Source organism: Vanellus vanellus, assembly GCF_965231255.1.
Source record: "Vanellus vanellus genome assembly, chromosome: Z".
In the NCBI taxonomy this organism is placed as follows: Eukaryota; Metazoa; Chordata; class Aves; order Charadriiformes; family Charadriidae; genus Vanellus; species Vanellus vanellus.
Genome location: NC_138908.1, coordinates 85,044,296 through 85,063,005, shown reverse-complemented (window position 1 = coordinate 85,063,005; position 18,710 = coordinate 85,044,296). Strand labels below are relative to the sequence as shown.

The 18,710-nt window shown below is 43.2% G+C and overlaps 2 protein-coding genes across 3 annotated transcripts in view; one reads left to right on the top strand and one right to left on the bottom strand.

Annotated features, from left to right (window-relative positions):
• Window positions 1-9,952, top strand: part of HDHD2 (haloacid dehalogenase like hydrolase domain containing 2) — a 105,430-nt gene extending 95,478 nt beyond the window's left edge. For both annotated transcript variants that reach the window (XM_082497926.1, XM_082497927.1), the window contains 4 exons: window positions 2,010-2,094; window positions 6,807-7,023; window positions 7,400-7,463; window positions 8,495-9,952. In XM_082497926.1, the coding sequence (XP_082354052.1) occupies window positions 2,010-2,094; window positions 6,807-7,023; window positions 7,400-7,463; window positions 8,495-8,598 (470 nt within the window). In that variant the 3' untranslated portion in view covers window positions 8,599-9,952. The remainder of the gene's footprint in view (window positions 1-2,009; window positions 2,095-6,806; window positions 7,024-7,399; window positions 7,464-8,494) is intronic.
• Window positions 9,953-11,130: 1,178 nt separating this feature from the next.
• Window positions 11,131-18,710, bottom strand: part of KATNAL2 (katanin catalytic subunit A1 like 2) — a gene marked incomplete at its 5' end in the record, with an annotated part of 32,265 nt that continues 24,685 nt past the window's right edge. Inside the window, 3 exons of the mRNA XM_082497783.1 lie at window positions 11,131-11,491; window positions 11,828-11,930; window positions 12,883-13,045. Coding sequence (XP_082353909.1) covers window positions 11,352-11,491; window positions 11,828-11,930; window positions 12,883-13,045 — 406 coding nt within the window. The 3' untranslated portion in view covers window positions 11,131-11,351. The remainder of the gene's footprint in view (window positions 11,492-11,827; window positions 11,931-12,882; window positions 13,046-18,710) is intronic.

Sequence of the window (18,710 nt, the reverse complement as noted above, 5' to 3'; positions counted from 1 at the left end):
ATTGGTGACAGAAGTTTCATCGCCCTGACTTCTCTGGATTGACATCTCCAAAAACCTGGTTAAAAACTTTCTTTACTTTCAGATGTTCCCATTTCCTTCGCTTGACAATAAGGGGAGTAGGAGATGGTATATTCTAACTTGGAGATGTCTGGCAGGTGCCCGAAGCTAGGACAGTTAGTCCTTGACTTAACCATGTTGTTGTTTCAAGAATAGTGAAGATACCCACGTTTTTAAAATACTTGGAGTTGAAAACCTTATCTTGTATATTCAGTCTTTCATTTAAAGTCAAAGTAGCAAAAATGTGGATGGCTTGCCACTGCTCCTTGCCCCTTGCCTTGTGAACTGAAATCCTTACGGGTGCTTAATTTAAGTAGGTTCTGGTCTTGCTGGGAGCTATAAGTTTCCTGTTAAATTTTAGTGCCATAGTCTAGTCAGTAATCTTCAGAAAGATAAGAGTTTAGGAGAAAAGCCTCTGTGGGTTCTTGAGGTGATGAAACCTGATAATGTGTTCTACCTAACATCGTATTCAGAGAAATACGCCCCCAGCAATATTCTGTATTTGTGTTCTTGGGAAGGCTTTCTTGGGTCAGAAACAGCAGAGACAGCAGCTATTTCACTGAAGGTATTTAAATCACTTTAATCTCCATGTATTTGGGATCTTTCTATCAGTTTTACATAGCTGATGGTAATTTTGTGGAAGATGGCAAAGGCAGAGATATCGGTGGAGTACACTGGTGGCGTTATCTGGAATGGATTGTTTTGTTTCTTTTTGCTACAAGCAGTTTGGCTCATATTCTCTCAGTGCTGCTCTTGAAACATTTAAGTACAATGGAGAATGCTTTAAATTCCTGTTAATGGCTGCTGTTGAACTATTCTTGGCTAATCTCTCTATAAATTTGGTCGCAGATGGATGAATGTAATACATTCTTGATTAAAGGTCCCAGATGCTTTTAGGTGGTCTCACAAATCCACATGGCATCTCTAAGTGTACATTTTGCTGTCTGAGCTAATTGAAGGACATGCAGTAGGAGACATCAGCCAGCGGGCTGCAATGATACGCTCCGGAGACTCAGGAACTCTAGTTGAACCAGTAAAGGTGTAGAGGGTATGCTGTGTGAAGGTGGAACAAAAACCCCAGCAAGTGCAGTTTGCAGCTGATAACTTAACCTGCCATAAATGAAACTCTCTGGTATTCCCATTTCTCCTGTAGATGCTATGCTGCTTCCATTGCTGGTTCTGTTCAGAGGTGGCACTGCCATGTAAAAACAGTCGTGCTCCTCCAGAGCAGTGCAGGACAAAGGAGGTGCAAGCTGCTCTCAGGGCAGCTAATCCACATTAAAAAAAAAAAAAAAGACCTTCCAGAAGAGCCCAAACTAATGTAGTGTAACAACTTCTAGGTCATGCTGCAGTACCATCTTTGCCATCATAATCAGATTGATATTTAGGACAACAGTCAGGCTTTTTACCCTAAGTGGAGTTTTCTGTGCCTATAGAAAATAGAAATACTATTAGAGTAGGAATAGAGTAGGAATAGAGTAGGAATAGAGTAGGAATAGAGTAGGAATAGAGTAGGAATAGAGTAGGAATAGAAAAACTAGATGGAATTCACTAGTCTTCCTGCTTTACTGTCTTACAAAACAGATGAATATATGTTGAAAGAGATTCTCAGATAACAAGAAGTCATTCGGTTAAAAAAGTGATTTGTGCGGTCTGCTGTGTTTCAATGAGAGAATCGCTGTTCAACAGTTGCTGTTAAGACTGTACAGCTGCTGAGTTGTATTCATCATGAAGGATGGCAGAGTATGGATAGATCAATGCCTTTTCCACAGATGCTTTCCTAACATAAAACTACTCTGTGTCAGAAAATGCTCATTTTTGCTGTAAAGTCATTAATTGCACTTGATCTCTAGAGGTCCCTTCCAACTCTGAAAACTCCGTGATTCCATGATTCTGTACTGCTAAGTACAAATAAAATTCTGTTTGCTCAGAGTCATGTTTTGATTTTCCAGGGATAGCCACTGATGACCCCAATGCAGTGGTGGTAGGACTGGCTCCTGAGCACTTTCACTATGAGATGATGAACAGAGCGTTTCGGTAAGTCAGTCCCTCCTCGTGGCTTTCTGAGTGGTGGCTGTCTTGTGCTGGGATCTGCACCTCTTACACAGGCAAGGGAATCCTTCTCGTATGGGGAAAAGAAGGTAGTAGCAGTGTCACCATTACGTAGCATGGTTATGGTGTCTTCCTTCGTGTCTGAGAGAGAGCCACCAATCTTGCCGTATTTGAGGCCTTAACCATGAACTTCAGGCAGTGCAGCCCTGCTTTTCCTAGCTTTCAGTCTGTAAATAAACTATAGAAGTACAGTCATGGTTGTCACTGAGGTGAAAAAGTCAGCAATGCTTCAAGGAGAAATACACAAAAACAAGGATGTTGGGAAGTATTCGGGAGACAGCTTCTGTGTTTGAAACTCAGCCCTCGAAGTGAAAATATTATAGGTTAGAAAATCTAGTATTTAGGGCAGGTTATTCCTTTTTATCTAAGGTTTTCTAGCAATATCTTCTGAAGCATTTTGCATTCAGGAGTGGCCAGCCCAATATGCTGGGCTAGATGAACTATGCATCAGATTTGGTCTGCCTTGTTTCTATAGCTCTTTGTTTTGTGTGTTGATTAAGGGGTAAATCAGACAAAATTTATCTGTGACTGTACATGAGTGAGGATGCTATGTTGTGTGCAGAGGTGCACAGCCATGCCTCCTCCCTAGTTCTAACTGAGCACAGCACTCTTGATTTTAACTTGAAAAAAGCCTTTAGCTTCAAAGATGTGAACATGAGCCTGTTGCTGAGTTTAGCCCTGGTGATGTGCGTTTTGTCCGCTGTGAAATGCGCAGAGAAGGGTTGGCTGAGCATTCCCCTTACCCGGCACCCCAACAGAGCCTGCTGTGCCTCTGTTTCATTTCTCTGGGAGCTCTCGGAGCCCACTGTCCTTCACCAGCGGTTTAGGCCAAGCTGATCAGCCTGGCCTTGTAATGGACGAGGAGCACCCACCTGCACAGCTCATCCCAGCTGTGGGAGTGCTGACCCCCGTGAGCAGCTGGTAACCAACTTTCAGTGTTATCTCAGAGCTAAAGAGGACATCTGGTAACACCCTGCTTAACTCCATGCTGTGCTGATACATGCGATGCCTCCTTTCCACTCTTTGCTCACGGGATGATGGCTGCCACACAATTTTTCACCATAGAATTTGAAAAAAAGTGATCTCAAGCACCTTAACCTATCGTTATAATCACTAAATCCAAAGAAGGAGTATCAATTACTGCTGGATCAATTACACCAGGATCTTGTGGAGGCTCCTTGGAGCAGGAAGCCAATGCTGTCCTTATCTGCATGCCAGTTCTATGTCATAAGAACATGTATTGACCCAAAATGACTCTCTGTCTGCCTCATTAGTGCATGTTGCCAGTGGCATTGATTTTGGAGTTTTACAGTGCACTCATGAGTGGACTCTAGTTTCACAACTGCATGAACTTAACCCATCGTGTATTCCAGTGCTTACCTCACTTTATTTATTGGTATTTTTGTCCTGAATATATTAGCCATTGAATAATAGTCACTAGCTGCCTCGGGCTGGAGGCTGGGACACTTAAAACAAGAAACCAGTCATCACATTCAGTCCCTGAGGGCCCCGGGCTTCCCCAGACCAGCACACACAGGAAAGCCTGCAGAGCTGGCCCTGTGGAGGTGGGCGAGGTCATCTGAGGCAGGATTTGGGCTTTTTGCATTGAAGACAGAATTAGACACTCACTCTGGTGATGGAAGAAAGGTGAAGAACAAATCCAGTCCCTTACAGTGGGCACAGTGTGGCCTTGCAGCCCAAAAGAGACATGTAGAGGGGTAGTATGCAGTGCATGCTGCCTGAGCATCCTATCGCCAGGGCTGTTTGAGTGGTGCAGCAGGGTACTGAGCAAGACTGAGTCCTTCAGCTCACCTTGCCTTGTGCAGACATGTTCCCAGCCGCTTGTCTGCCTGGAGGAGGATTTCATCCTCTGTGAATCTGTCCTGGATTTGCCCAGTGCTTCCCTGGTCCTGTGTTTCAGGATGGGCTGTGTCTGATCTTTTAACATCTCACTGACTCCTCCTGGGTTTTTCCCACAGTCCTCTATTGAGGGTAAACTGGTTTGCTGGTGTCAGTTTTGTTTGGTGTAATGGAAATATTAACTACTGCCCGCATTCTCTTCTCCAGCCTTATGCCATGTCCTTTACTTTATTCCTTCTCCTTTACTGCTCAGATAATTAAGTCACTTGGGATTTGCATTGCTCATAGCAAAACTTTAAGGTGAATCTGATTAAATGCAGATATCTACAGTGCCGATGCCTGTATCTGAGCTGGTGATCTGGGCTCCTGAGGGAAAGAGGAGAAACTTGTAAGACATCATTCATTTTTCCCCAAGTAGTGCTTAAAATAGGACAGTTGAACTGTGCCCTAGAAGTGCTTTTTCCTCTCCACTGACTGTGAAGAGCCCAGGCTGACTAATTACCTGGTAGGCAACTGCTCGGTTGATATCCAACATTAGGTTAGGTAAATCTAACCCAATATGAGTCCCAAAACGAGATACACAGAGTAAGGCCACTCTCTAGGCACCATCTGAAATGACTGAGACTAAATTTCTCTTTTTGTATACATGGGATTCTGATGCCACATTTAAAAGAATTCTCTCAGGTGAGATCTTTCCTGCAAACTGCTGAATGTAAGTGGTTGTGGTGTTGCTGTCAAATTAAATTTTCCTGTATCCTAGAGGCATCCTCCCATCTGGCTGCTCACAGATACACATGCCAGCTCTCTTCTTGTTGAGCTTGCTTTGGAAGGCATTGATTTGTGATAATTAAGTGAAATGAAGTATTATCATTTATGTACTGCTTAGAGTACCTGGGCTGCTCTGCAAGCTTGTGGGATGGTGCAGACACCCTCCAAGGAGCGTACAACTCGCCTAAGCCGGCTGCTTTGAGCAGAGCCACAGCAGAGCTCCAGAAAGGCAGTGAAGGGGCAAAGCAGCAAGATTTTGTGTGTTTTCTTACCAGCTTTTTTTTTTTTTCTGTAAATCAGGTGGGGTTAAGGGGAAAAGAAATCCTGCTTTCTGCCCTGAAGATGGTGGCCAGCATTTTCCGTCTATCCCTTAGCTTTGCTAGATACATTCCTACCTGTTGTGATAAAGACTGGTGTTGCCTGCAGTTCCTGAAGAAGGTGCTGTAAAATCGAACTTTTACAGATCCTGTCTGGAGGGCTTTTGTTGCACTGAAACTGAGACTGTGGAAGGGGAGGGCTGCAATAACATTGCTGTGCTTGGTAGTACCTGGAGGATTCCTCTAGCTGCATGGGCTTCCCTTGGCTGCAGGACAGGTAGTTGCTGTGTCTGCTGTAAGGAAAAACTACCAGGTAGGTAACAGAAAAGGAAGAATCCAATATTTAGGTCCAGATTCTGTGAAAGCAAGCCCTCGTAAACTCCTGTTTGTTACGTTGCTGTCAGGGACCACTGTTCAGGCACTGTGTGTGCTAACAAGACATGCTCCAGCCTCAAGGCAAGCATTAGACAAGAGCCCTTGAGCAGACATGAAGTGAACTGATGGAAGTGACAGGGTAGCAAGGCTAAGGAGGCGCTGATTGAGATTGGTGGAGCAACAGTAGTTTCTTAATTACTTCTTCTCTTACATTTTTCCACCCAGTCCGGACAATGCCGTGTTCTGTGCAGGTTTTTAACAGGTAGGTCAGCTGGCAGGCAGAGATGGTGTCTGTGGAACCCTGAAGAGGGTGCACGCTGGTGTGTTGGGGCAGTGGAAGGCAGGAGGGTCTGAGCTGTTGGGCAGGGAGCAGTTCCTAGTCTCAGCACACCGCTGCACTTCCCGAGGCTCCCAGGTGCTGTGCCCAGCCAAGACCCTCCTGTAACGCTGCCATATCGTGCATTATGACTCTTATTCTGCGAGCCTTTTATTATACTCAGAAGTGTTAGGAATCTGGTGACGTTGCTTTGAACTGTTTTCCACTTGGAATTTTTGGTTCCCAATTGCAAGAAGCTCAAATCCAGCTTTGTTTCTGAAAGTCTCAGTAATAGCGCTGTTAACTGGGGAATTCAGTGGGACGTGAACATGCCTAATATCTTTGTGCCTTTTTGTGTAAATTATTATTGCAATTCCTCTTACGTTAGGATATAAGTTCAGGTAAAATGATTTATCCTGTGTCCGGGACTCACCTGAACACCCGTCTCTGCTGGAAACACATAGCTGTTCGGCTGTTAGAAGCTGTACTGACAGCCCCAAGAGCTGCTGGGCTGCGGATTTCCTGGCTGCAGCATCGTGAAAGCACTGCTGTGTTCTCAATCCAGGCAAGGAGACTGAGCCTCTCGCCATCAAACCGCTACCTACAGTTGCTACCTGTGGTTAATGTATTTTAAAATATTTGTATGGGGAAATCAGACGAGTTCTAATGTTAGGAGGTTTGCCGTAGTGAAAAGTAAGGTTGCTTGGAGTAATGGGCCTAATTACATGAGAGATGTAGACAGGATTTAAAAAGTTACCTGTTAAAATCCTCAAGATAATAATTCTTTATTTGGAGGATTTGTTTTACTAGCTGTTTCTGGGGAGAAGAAAGGAGGGAACTTTATTTAACTCTCCAAATGAATGCTAGCTTGCATTATTATCTGGGGCTTCATGAAAGTCAGTGCCATCAACTTAAACGAAACCCAGTTCAGGCCTTCAGCTGTAAGTATCCTTTCTTTAATATAATTTTTGTACTTTCTTTTTCATTCATTCATTCGTTAGGTTGATTTTGGATGGTGCTCCTCTTATAGCTATACATAAAGCCAGATATTTCAAGAAAAAAGACGGCTTGGCTCTGGGACCTGGACCTTTTGTAGCTGGACTGGAATACGCGACGGACACCAAAGCAACAGTGGTGGGGAAGCCAGAGAAAACCTTCTTCCTAGAAGCTTTGCGGGGGACTGACTGCGCCCCAGAGGAGGCTGTCATGATTGGTGATGTATGTGGGGACCAAATACTTTATCACCTGCCTGTTCACATAGTGCTCATCTCCACTGTGTGTCATTGTCTCCCAAACTGGTCTTTCTAAAAGCGCTGGGATTAAACAAGGGGTGAAAATTGAACTACCAGAATTTGGAGGATTTAATGTGTAGTCCCTGGGGTTAGTCTTACTTCAGTCGCTGTTTGATCAGGCGAAAAGCGTGTAGTAAATCATTCCTGTGACAGTTTGTCTAATAGGTAGCTAAAAGATTTGACTCCGCATAGGTGCTTCTGAGTGGCTGGTTAGTGATGTGGAAAGTGGAGAATGTCATGAAAAACTTGTTAAGAAATAGCGTCTGTGACCACTAACCAGCTGATCTCCTGCTCTGTTGCAGGACTGCAGGGATGATGTTGGTGGCGCCCAGAATGCGGGCATGCGTGGGATTTTGGTAAGGACCGGTAAGTACTCGGTGGAGCGGCCATTTCAGGAGACAGTGGTGCATTTGGTGATCTGGCCCTGGGTACGGGCAGCCCCTGTGCCCAAAGCGAAGGTACGCGCTGAGCCCTGGGTCGAGACCTGGTGCTTTGTGAGGCCCGCTGTTCCTGCGGTTTGTTACACCAGGGGGCTGCTGGGACACCCCCACTCCATCACCCCGTTCGTTTTGGGGTGAATTCAGCACATACATTTCCTCAGCAGCAGCGTGGCAGCCTGTAAGCAGTAGACTGCAATTAAGTCAAGATAGGCCGTAGACCATATTTAATGTTTCAAAAGCAGGGCTAGAACACAGACCCTGAATGGATAGCAGGATGATAAGAAGTAATAGATGGGGCAGCTGATCTTGTAGGTGTGAATTTTTTGTTCTAATGACTCTGAAGTTCCAAGCACTTGGTCAAAGAACGGAGAGAACTGTTCCTGTGACATCTTAAATCATCCAAATGTAACCTCTGATCATTCAGGAACTTTTGATATTCTGTAGTAATTACACTGGTAATTATAAAAGTAATTTTCCCTTGGACAAAAGTGGAACCTGAAGGGACTGATGGGTATTATCAATATTCTTGATGGTACCATGGTCTTGAGTTAAGGTCTTTCTGAGGTGGCAGCTGCTCATGCCACACAGTCCGTTATGTTGGAAATGAAAGCAAGTAATTCTACTCTTCCTCATAAAACCCAGAAGGAAAGGTAATAACATTATTATTTCAAGAACCTGCAACACGAATATCTGAATAGTCAGTGAGCAAATAGTGCCAGTAGAGTGAAAACAGTGCATAAGTAACACTAATTTTGAACCAGAGCTGCCCCTGGCAGAATCTTCAGTAAGGCTCAGTGTTCGTTTAGGGAACATCGTGAGAAGCTTGTTGCAGGAGAACCTTAGATGGGCGTTCCTCCTATCATGTCTGGTTACTGATCGGAGGAGGCTGTAATTTTCAGTGAAAAAGAGATACCCACAGGAGCTTGGTAAACGCATCTTTTTGTTAATCTGTTACAGGTAAATATCGACCGGCAGATGAAGACAAAATCAATCCAGCTCCTTACTTAACCTGTGAGAATTTCCCAGAGGCAGTGGAACATATCCTAGAGCATCTGCTATGAGAAAGGGAATAGTTAGTTTGAAGAAACGTCTGTGTCACATCATTTCCTTTACTCTTACTTCAAAAATTAAGGTCAGAGGATCAACGCGTGCATTGTGTCAGAAACCCAGCCATGAGCTCCTTCCACTTGAGCTGTGAAGGGCAGAGTTGTGAAGCCCCTTTCCTGTAGTAGTTTCACGAGGATGCCATGAGGGACTGTGGATGCCCAGCAGGTGAGACGGACAGGTTGCAACCAACACAGCTGCTTTCCTGAACCACTTAGGGAGTGTGGCAGAGTTCTGTTTGTTTTTAGTTTTCAAGAAATAACTGATGAAAAGCCCCGTCTGGAAAGTGTCACCTTCTTCTGCTGAATAAGCTAAACTGAAAAAAACCACTGGAAATAAGTAAATAAACCTCAAAGACTAACAGAGCCTTAGTCAGCCTGTAGTGATTTCACTGAGTATGCTTCTGCTCTGATCTAATTCAAAGATAGAGATTATGCACATTTAGAAGTGACTTTTAAATTAAAATACCACCATTGTTTAATAATTACTACTGTTGTTTCCTTACATTAGAACAGATCCTCTGTTTTTTTTTTTTTGTTTTTCAGATTTTACATAAAATTAAAACTGTCAGCATTTTACAGATGTTTTAATTAGATGCTGTTATTAAAAAGAATGGTACAGAAACAAAAATCTGGTATTAAATGCCTTAGAGACACTGAATTTTTGAAATTAGACTTCAGCAGGGTCCTATTAATGCTACAGTTGCAAAATTTCACTATTGTTGGGGCTTTTTTTGTTTCTTATAAATGTTATGGGAAAAATCCTTCACAAGCCATGGGGACGGATTGCAGTTTTTACACAGTTGGTTAGCAGAGCTGTAAAATGAAATTTAATTCTGTAGTACTCGGTGCTTTTTCCTCTGTGCTAAATCCCCCAATATGAACCAACTTTGTAATGATGGTAAATAGCTTTTCTGGTCCATTTGCCAACTGTAATAATCAAAGTCCTTTACAGTTTGTTTTACAGTGCTCCTGAGTGTTAAATTATTAGATTGTAATTATACATTGCTGGAGTATTAACCTTATTGAAAATATAGTTTTGTGTTAATGAGCCATGCTCGTTCTTGTTAAGAAAAATCATCGTGATGAATGAATGGGACGCTTTCCTTACATGAAAGATTGTCTGTCTGCAGCCTCAGAGTTAATCTCTGTCCGAGACAGATCGTGTGGATGGAGTAGACTTTGCAGTAGAAATACAAGAAACAATCCTCCCCCAGGAACAAAAGCTGTATTTAGATATTGTTTGTGCACCCTTATAAATTATAACCCACAGTTTTGAATAAATTCACACATCTAGTGTTGATGCCAACAATTCTGAACCTGTGTTAGCTTCTGCTTAGAGTACATCAGAGAGTTCTTTGGCCCTGTCGTGGTTTAGGTCAAATCAGCTACTGGGGCATGGGGGACCCCAGATGGGACCAACAGATGCTCCCCTCTACCCCTCTTCAAAGAGAGTGGCAGAGGAGGGAAAAAGAGACTTATGAGTTTAGAAGGAACTAAACTACTTTAATGAAATATTAATAATAAAATAAAAGGAAATAATGAAATATATACAAAACTGTGTCAAGCTCCCAGGATGACAGTCATGACACTGACTGGCACTGGGGAAATCTCAGACTGGACTCAGTGACGGATGGGAACTGGATTCAGGATTGGGACCAAAGGCAGACGAACAGACAGAGCCCTCCTCGGGCAGCAGCCATTGAAGAAAGAGAGAGCTGACCCTTTGATCCCTCAGCTTTTATACTGAGCATGAGGCAGATGGGATGGAATACCTGTTGGTCAGTTTTGGGTCACCTGTCCTGTCTCTTCCCAGGTCAGACCCCACTGTGTTTCTCCACTTCCGACCCTCCAATGGGGCAAGTAACAAAGTTGGTTGGCCTTGGTGCTACAGCAATAAGTATAAGCAAGAACCTCTCCACATACCACACCTGGGCATCAACTATAAACATAGCTCTGTTATCACTCTGAGAGGAACGGTGTCTGCAAAATATGCTGTTAATTTCACTGTTTGCAAACAGTGAGTAACCACCAATCCAGTTTCTAGTTAGATTAGCCTAAATCTGCTAATTTTCTACAATGTCTCCAAATTCCTCTAATTCCTTGCCTTTTCCACCTTGGAAATAGCCCAAACCATCTGGAGAGTAACACATTTGGCACATCCAGGCTTTGATCTCAGCTGGAAATGACGACAAACTAACCAAATTTACAAAGCACTGTTAAGGTCCTGGATTTCACTGAAAGCAGTCACGTTTTCATAAAAAAAGGTGTAGGTCTCTGCTGTGATGAGTCTCAGAAAGGGAGAATTACACTAATTGTCTAACTTCTTAACAAGCTTTCTGCTCCAGTTCTTCTACCCAAACCTGTAAAGAACTGTTGTGAATAAAGACTGAGAAGCAATCAATTTTTTAAGTCTTTATCCATAAAATTAAGGCTGGAGTCTTCATTACACAGCAACTGCCATTACGTTGCTTCCATGAAGAATGTGTTTTGAATGGTCATTGAAAATGGCTAATAAAATATAACCAAACACACCCCCCATTAAATTTTGAAAGTGAAGATTTCCCCCTGACATTTGTCACTGCATTCTCTTCCTTGGAAACAGCAGCACTTCCTTCCCCTTCACCGTTGGATCCTTTGGAGGCAAGGCAGTGCCATTTTGGATAGCAAAAGTCTTGGAAGTTTTCAATCTTTCGGGTTTTTTTTTCTTTTTAAACTGACTCAAATTCTCTCTGCCAAGCTGTGTACTTCTGGCTTAGATTCTTTGCTGATGGCTTGGTGTGGGCGATCACATCCAGGAAATCTGCAGTTGTGATTGTGTCTAATCGGATCATGGGGAAGTTACTGTTACCTAAAGAGAAAAAAATGATTAAATACTGCTGTCATTATTGCCAAAAGACATTCTTTTATGTTACTGCCTAATGCAACACTTAATACATGAAAACAAAAGAATAAACGTATTGAGATAAAGCAGAATTTGTATTTGTGCACAGAGCACAGACACAGCTTTAAAAAAAGGCCTAATTTTCAGAAATGTTAGCTCAGGTGGATGTTTTAGAAATACAGTTTAAAACTTTTCGAAGCAGGTAACAGAGCTCCACCTGCTGGGGCCAACGTTATAATTTCCAGAGTTAGAGCAGTAGATCAGCATTTCCCAGATCGGATTCTCTACTCAGAGCTGCAGTACCTGGCTGGTGATTTTCAAGAGCATCGAAAATTTTCCTCACTGGTCTCATGGCTGCTTCCTTGCACACGAGTTTTATGTCTGAGCCGGAGTACCCGTCTGTTTCCTGGGATCAGAATGATACGTTGCAGCTTACAGGCTTTCAAATGGGGCAGGAATGGCATTTACAGGCGTATATATTTATATAAAATATTTACAAAGCCTATTCCTGTCTGAAATACATTTGTCTGTGTATATATACACACATACACACATCTCTCTATTTTTGTATGTATCCTCCCTTCAACATTCTGTTGCCTGTTCTTATTTTGAATGCCCTCAGTACCTTGTATGAGGAAGCAAAATACAGGGCATTTTCTTTCCAAAGGGCAATTTACTGTAGGTCAAATAAAACCCGCCTTTCTGTGTCTGTTCCCGGCTTTCCTGTTAATAAATAACTGTATTTCCTCTTTAACATTTATGAAACAAAACCTGAGCAGTATTGTCTCTGTGAACAGACATAGAAAGGGCCAACCGGATAAACTGTAAGATATTTTCAAAGAATTTAGGATATGACAAAAGGCTAAATGAAGGAAGCCTGGGTAACTGGTGAATCTCTTCACTGTCTCAGTGCTCTTTTCTCCTGCAGCAGTGGAGCTGTGACAAACCTTCCCCACACAATTAACTGTTCATTACCCCGATGAATTGGAAGTGCTCCCAGACTGGTGAGAAGAGTGATAAAATATACTGTTGCTGGAAGTCTCCCTGTATTTAAGGCTGAAAAGTTGGCCCAACAGAGAGGATCAGAATACACCATTTTGTGAGCAGAGCTGTGCGAAACCAGTGATTCCCATGGCCAGGTGAAACACTCTGCCCCGTGTCTCACTGGTCTGCCTTTGGCTGGAGGCTCTAACTGGGCTGAGGGCCTTCCACCAGATCTGTAATAGAGGTGCTGTCCCAACCCTCTGGACCTCTTTGCCACAGCTGTGTGTGATGTATGTCATTCTTGCTTTACTGTTCCCACCCAGAAGGACCTCAAGCACCCAGTAGGCATTGTCCCTGCCGCAGTACTGCCTCACCTGGCCCAGCAAGCTGTAGTCCAGATCCGTTTTCAGCTCCACTCCTCCACTGTTGCTCAGAGGGGGAAGCCAGTGCTGGATCATCATCCGCCGTGCCTCTTTACTTGGGAGGTCAACCAAAATCCTCTTCTCCAGCCGCCGCAGCATGGCAGAGTCTAACTCCCTGCAAGCAAAGGAGGAGAGGAATCTCAGAGCATCTTGCGGAGACATGGAGACATTCACAGCAAGCTCCTCGCTCCAGGGACTGACATTTTTTGCCCCCACCTGTAACCGTGTCAATCTAATTTAAAAAAAAAAAAAAAAAAAAAGGATTAATTATCCAGTGTATTCCTGTTTGGTGTGTTAGCGATACTCTGGCTTGTGACAATGAGGCTTAACAATAACAATCAGAAGTTGTAGTTATCTTCCCTGGCTCTGGTACTCATCTGCTGCATGTCTTACCAGTAACAACCTCTCCCTTTCTCCCTTTGCTATTAAGGAGACACTACAAATTGTCTGTCTGGGGCACTGTCAGGACTAATTAATTGCTACTTTGTAAAGGATGCTTAGTAGGTATAAAATACAGACTGAAGGTCTTGGATGCGAGGGCCATGTTTATGGCAGAACAAGACGTTGATCCGAGACTGCGCCTGGAATACAAATTATAAATAATACAGCCACAAAGGAAAATATCCTTATGAAAAGGATCATGTGAAGGATGGATAGGCTGGATAAATGTGTCAGTGAGCCAAAACCCCACGATGCTGTGAACATCAATACTGATAAAGGTGTTTTGCCTAAAAAAGAAAAAAAAAGAGAAAAAGGAAAAATACAAAAGCTTAGGACTACTCTTCATTTTTATTTGCTTGTGATGCACAAAAGAAGCCTGAAAGAAAAATGAATGTTTATTTCTGTTCCTTTTTCAATGCATTCCACCACCAGCAACAGTTCTTCTTGCCAGTGCCACAGAGTCTATCGAGTGTCAGGAGTACACCCGGCATGCCAGCTCCTCTTGCACATGCATCCAAACAATCCAGTTTAATCTCATTTTTTCCTAAGTGCTTTTCAGTTTTTTTTAATCTAACGGTAACACAACCAAACAACTGAACACAAATTCCTACTCCTGTCTATCCCTTACTGCTTGTGTGATGGGGACAGTCTACAAGTATCCCCATCATCCATACAATTTTCAAGAAGAAATAGCTGCTACAAAATATTTACTCACTCATAAGTGTCCAGTGCCTTCCAGGAGCTGCTCTGAGCTATTATTACCCTTCCAAGTGCTGTACCAATCTTTCTCTACTGGCCCCATTCAGTGACAGATTTGTTATTTCAGTTTAAAATATAATTTGGTCCTCATACCTGCCAAGAAACGCTCATCAAGGGGAAACTCACTTCAGTGTGTCTTGTGCAGACAGAAGAACAGGAGCCCTAAGCACCGTTTCCACCCTTTTTGGCTGAGCAGAAGGAGCCCGCTGTTGGAGGACTGCTCCTGCAATCTGGCTCTGTAGGTGCACTTAAATAAAACCACCTCTACCTCTCCCAATTCCCTGAGTGAAATCCTTTTGCCAGCAAAGTCAACATTCAAGCAACACTTCTTCTATGAAACTCCTCTTTAGTTTACAGGCAGCTCAAAGCCAGCTCAAGACAGATCTGTAGCACACCAACAGAGCTTATTTCTGTCACCTTTGGTGACTTGTCCATATTTTTTAATAGCAAATGTTTTCTACTGGCACAGAACATGATAAAGAAAACCAAAAAATGGGCTCCTAATCTCCATATAGGTACCTGTCGAGGTTTTCCACAGACCTCAGCATGCCTGGCTCAGGGGGAGCAGAAGCACCTCTTTCCCCAGAAAGGACCTCTCAGTTTGGGAGAGCTGTTCCATGTGCAGTGAGCCAAGGAGAACGGAAGTGAAGATTACAAAACCAGATCAATAGGAACTCAGAGGACAACAGGAATTTGCTCAGATCCATCCCAGTAATTCTAATCAAGGCCTCAGAAGTAAATACCAGAGTTTGCTAATCAATAGCTGTTAGTATATCAATGTTATTATTGATATTTTTAGGCTATTTAAGACGTTGTCCAACTTGCAGTGCAACGCTCCTCACACAGGGTCCCACCCAGAATGGACAAAGAACTGTGTTAGTCCCCGCTCTCCTTCCTCAAAATTTATTTGCTTGGCTGGAAATAATTACTCTTTGGCTGGCCAACCCCTTGGCTGTTATTTATCGATATTACCATCTTCTGAGTAAGCAGGGCAAGAGTTCTCAGGGTTTTAGCAGTGCCCGTGCAGGTACTCTAAAAGACCCTTGCAGGCAAAGGACAACCACAGCCAAAGTCTCTGCAAATACTCTACAAATCCTCTAAATGATGACATTTTCCATCACTCCTCCTGCTTCAGAGCACTCCGGGGCTGTGCCCCAAGATCAGTTTCATGAAGTCCCTAGCCACGTTCTGTAAATAAGTCCCCTGATACACAGAACTTGCTCTATTTAGCCAGAAAGGTTACAGTGACCCTGCTTGTTGGCTAAAGAGGAAAATAATGACATAATATTTTTGTTAACATCTAAAGTGTTTGGGTTGTTTGCTAAATTGTTTTGTTAGTGATCAAATACAAGGTTAAATGACATTAACCAGAATGGACTAATAAGCACTGACTGACCCAACCAAAATATTCTCTGAAACAATATCCAATAAAAGTATTAAGAAATGCTCATTAAGAGATACACAAAGCTGTACAGGACCTACAGAAGCGGATGACTTTTTGGAGCTCCCCCAGGTTGACATCAGGAGGCATTATGCTGTGTTATCAACTCCCAAATTTCATAAACATAAACAAGACAAACACCTATTTTCCTCTCCAGATGGGAGAAGGGTAATAAATGCATTTTAGGCAGAAATTAAGAGACCTCAACAACTTCAGAGGTGAACCCAGAAACAGCAACAAAGGCTGACTGTTCCAGAATTAATCCCTGCCTAGCGCGATCACCACCACAGTGCTCTGGAGGAAAAGGCATCAAGAATGATTGAGCTACTCATCCTTCCCACCTCCCATCCTCCTGTACAGACAGCGTGGGCAGAGCCCCCACAAGCTAAGGGCTTGTCCTCACTCCATGTCTTCTCCTGCTCCTTTTAGGGCTTCCCCACACTGTCCTCGTCCGCTCTCCTTCCTTGCTCTCCTCCTGCTGAGAGTGATGGAAAGGGCTCGCTACGGGCTAATCCCAGGTCTGATTGGGTTTTGCAGCTCACATCTCCTTGAACCCATCTTGGCCACACAAAACATTCCAGGTCAGGTTGGAAGGGGCTCTGAGCAACCTGCTCTAGTGGAAGATGTCCCTGCCCATGGCGGGGGGGGTGGACTAGACAGCCTTTGAAGGTCCCTTCCCACCCAAACCATTCCGATTCCCCCACCCTGAGGGTGGGGAGGGAGCAGCAAGCAGCACTGCAATAGAGGTTGAATTAAATACACTAATACATTAGGAAACATTCACTCTGTGGTTATGGATCACTTTTTATTTCTTCCCTAATCAGGCCTTTATTTTATTTTACATTGAATCATTTCAACGAGTAATTCATCAATAGGAAGTGCCTTGTTCTTGAGTAGCGGGACATGAGGCTGGGCAGCAAGCACTGGCTGAAGAAGAAGATCAATAGCTGCAGTGCAGCTTAGGACAGCGTAAAGAGCTTTGTTCGGGCTTCTTTTCATTCATCTAAAAGCAGCTTGGTACTAATTTTTTTTTTTCATGATCAATAAAGACCTAAGTTAAACAAATCTCTTGAAATCCAGCTTAACGCCAAATGTTCCCAAGAACACAGGGCTGTGCTGCGAAGCCACAACCTCGGCCGGTAGCATTCGGAATTTTGAAACTTTGTTATGAAATATCCCTATGCAGCTGGAGTCTGGGGTCTTACAGTAGGGCTGAATGTCACCTAAAACACATAAAAATAATCTGAAAACATATAGTTGAGATCTTAAAGGAGGTTCAAACCCCCCTGACCTCTCTGGAAGCAGACACTCCCAAATTCCTCAAGGCTGTGAGCCTCAAAAATATAAAATGCTCACGGCTTTCCATCCCCCTAAGACACCTTTTTAAGCATACACTCAGGCACACCTTAAAGCACATTCCCTGCGGCAGGCACATTTCTGCCAGATAACCTAGTCACTGTCCATAGGTTGGATTTGCTTAGGAGAGGGCAAAACCCAACCTGCCCATGAGAGATGTTGAGAAAGTCCAAAATGTAATTGGTATAAAATTTTCAAAAGCGAGAGCTGGCTTCTCCCAGTGGCTCAGCTGCCACCCTCGTACCAACAGAGATTGCCAGCTTTATGTGGGAGCAGTTCCCCCAAAATAGAAATCCTGTCATTTTGGATTTACCTTAAAAAAACAACAGTGCCATTTTTGATGTCTCAAAGAAGCAAATTTTGCAGAAATTAGCACTTCAGAATTGCAAAACAATCAAAAATTGCAAAACAATCAAATGCGTAAAACACTCAAAACTGTATTCTGTAATTTTTGCATGACTTTCCAGAAAGAGTTTATCGGTTGTGTAAGACAGAGCCGCGGTAACAAGACACATGCAGGAATCTCTTTCCACAGCATCATACAAAGACAGGTCAGCCTCATGCTTACCTTAAAACACCTCCAAGGTGCCGACATCCAGCACCAGCCACACAGTGACCTTCTGAGCAGTTGCTGTCTCTGAACTTCCCCTCAGTGGGTTTCAAATACCCAATTTTTCCTTTCAAACCACTATGCAGAAGTAGAAAGACGTGGATCCTCTAAAGATGTCTGATCCTTTTTCCCACCGCCATGCTGCAGCATTACACGAGCAGCTTAGGTACTCACAGGATAATTTAAGAGACCACGGAAAGGTGTAATGTATTGCTCAGTTTCTCTTTCTAAAAGGCTCGTGATGCTACAGTAACATAAACATTTATAGTGTATTACTAATGAATCGTAAAGAGCTTATGGGTTATTAATGTATTAATTTTCAAACTTAAATGCTCACACATACAGTAGCTATTTATTTTTCAGCATTTTCTTACACAACTGGAACATAATTAAATCAAGTTCTGTTCACTTCCTTTCATGTAGATACTATAACACAAAATGGGGTGGATTTTGTACTGATTTAAATTCATGAGTTTGTCCAAGGCATAAATCCCCCAAACCAACACACAGGCTCCGCTATTATGGCTATATAAGCCAGCGATGGCTTTGTACTCACACTGTTGGACCAGCCTAACTTGTACATCTAATTTCTACTTAAATTTTAGGTGCCCACACAGCCATTCTCCTAAAGAGCCTGAAAGCCCTGGGAAAGCCATGGAGGGAGGCAGATGAAAGCCCTGAATATGTTGTCACTTTGACACTTGAATTTCAGCAGGTAAGACGTCTGCCTGGGGGCTTTCAGAAGCATCCTTCCTTGACTGTATGGGAAACATAAGGTTTTGCATTAGGAAAGAAAATGTAGAGGGAAAGACAGGCTTGTTGAAGGAGGCAGACGGGATCGCTTCCCATGAGGGACAGAAACTCCAGGCTTTACATCAGCAAAGAGGAACTGAGTAGTTCTCGAGTGACATTTTAGGTATTTATTTTAATCTGTATAATTTTCACGAGGGATCGTGAAAGGTAACACACTGCCTGTTTTTATGCAGTAACTGTGCCTCTATGCCTAACTTAGAAGGCCGCTCCCCTCAGGCTTTCGTACATTCACAAAAGAGAAATACTTCAAATTATTCTCACATACCCAGATGAGGTCCCTGCTTTGAATTACATCATCATAGAACGGCTGAGGTTGGAAGGCACCTCCTGGAGATCATTTAGTCCAACTCTCTGCTCAAA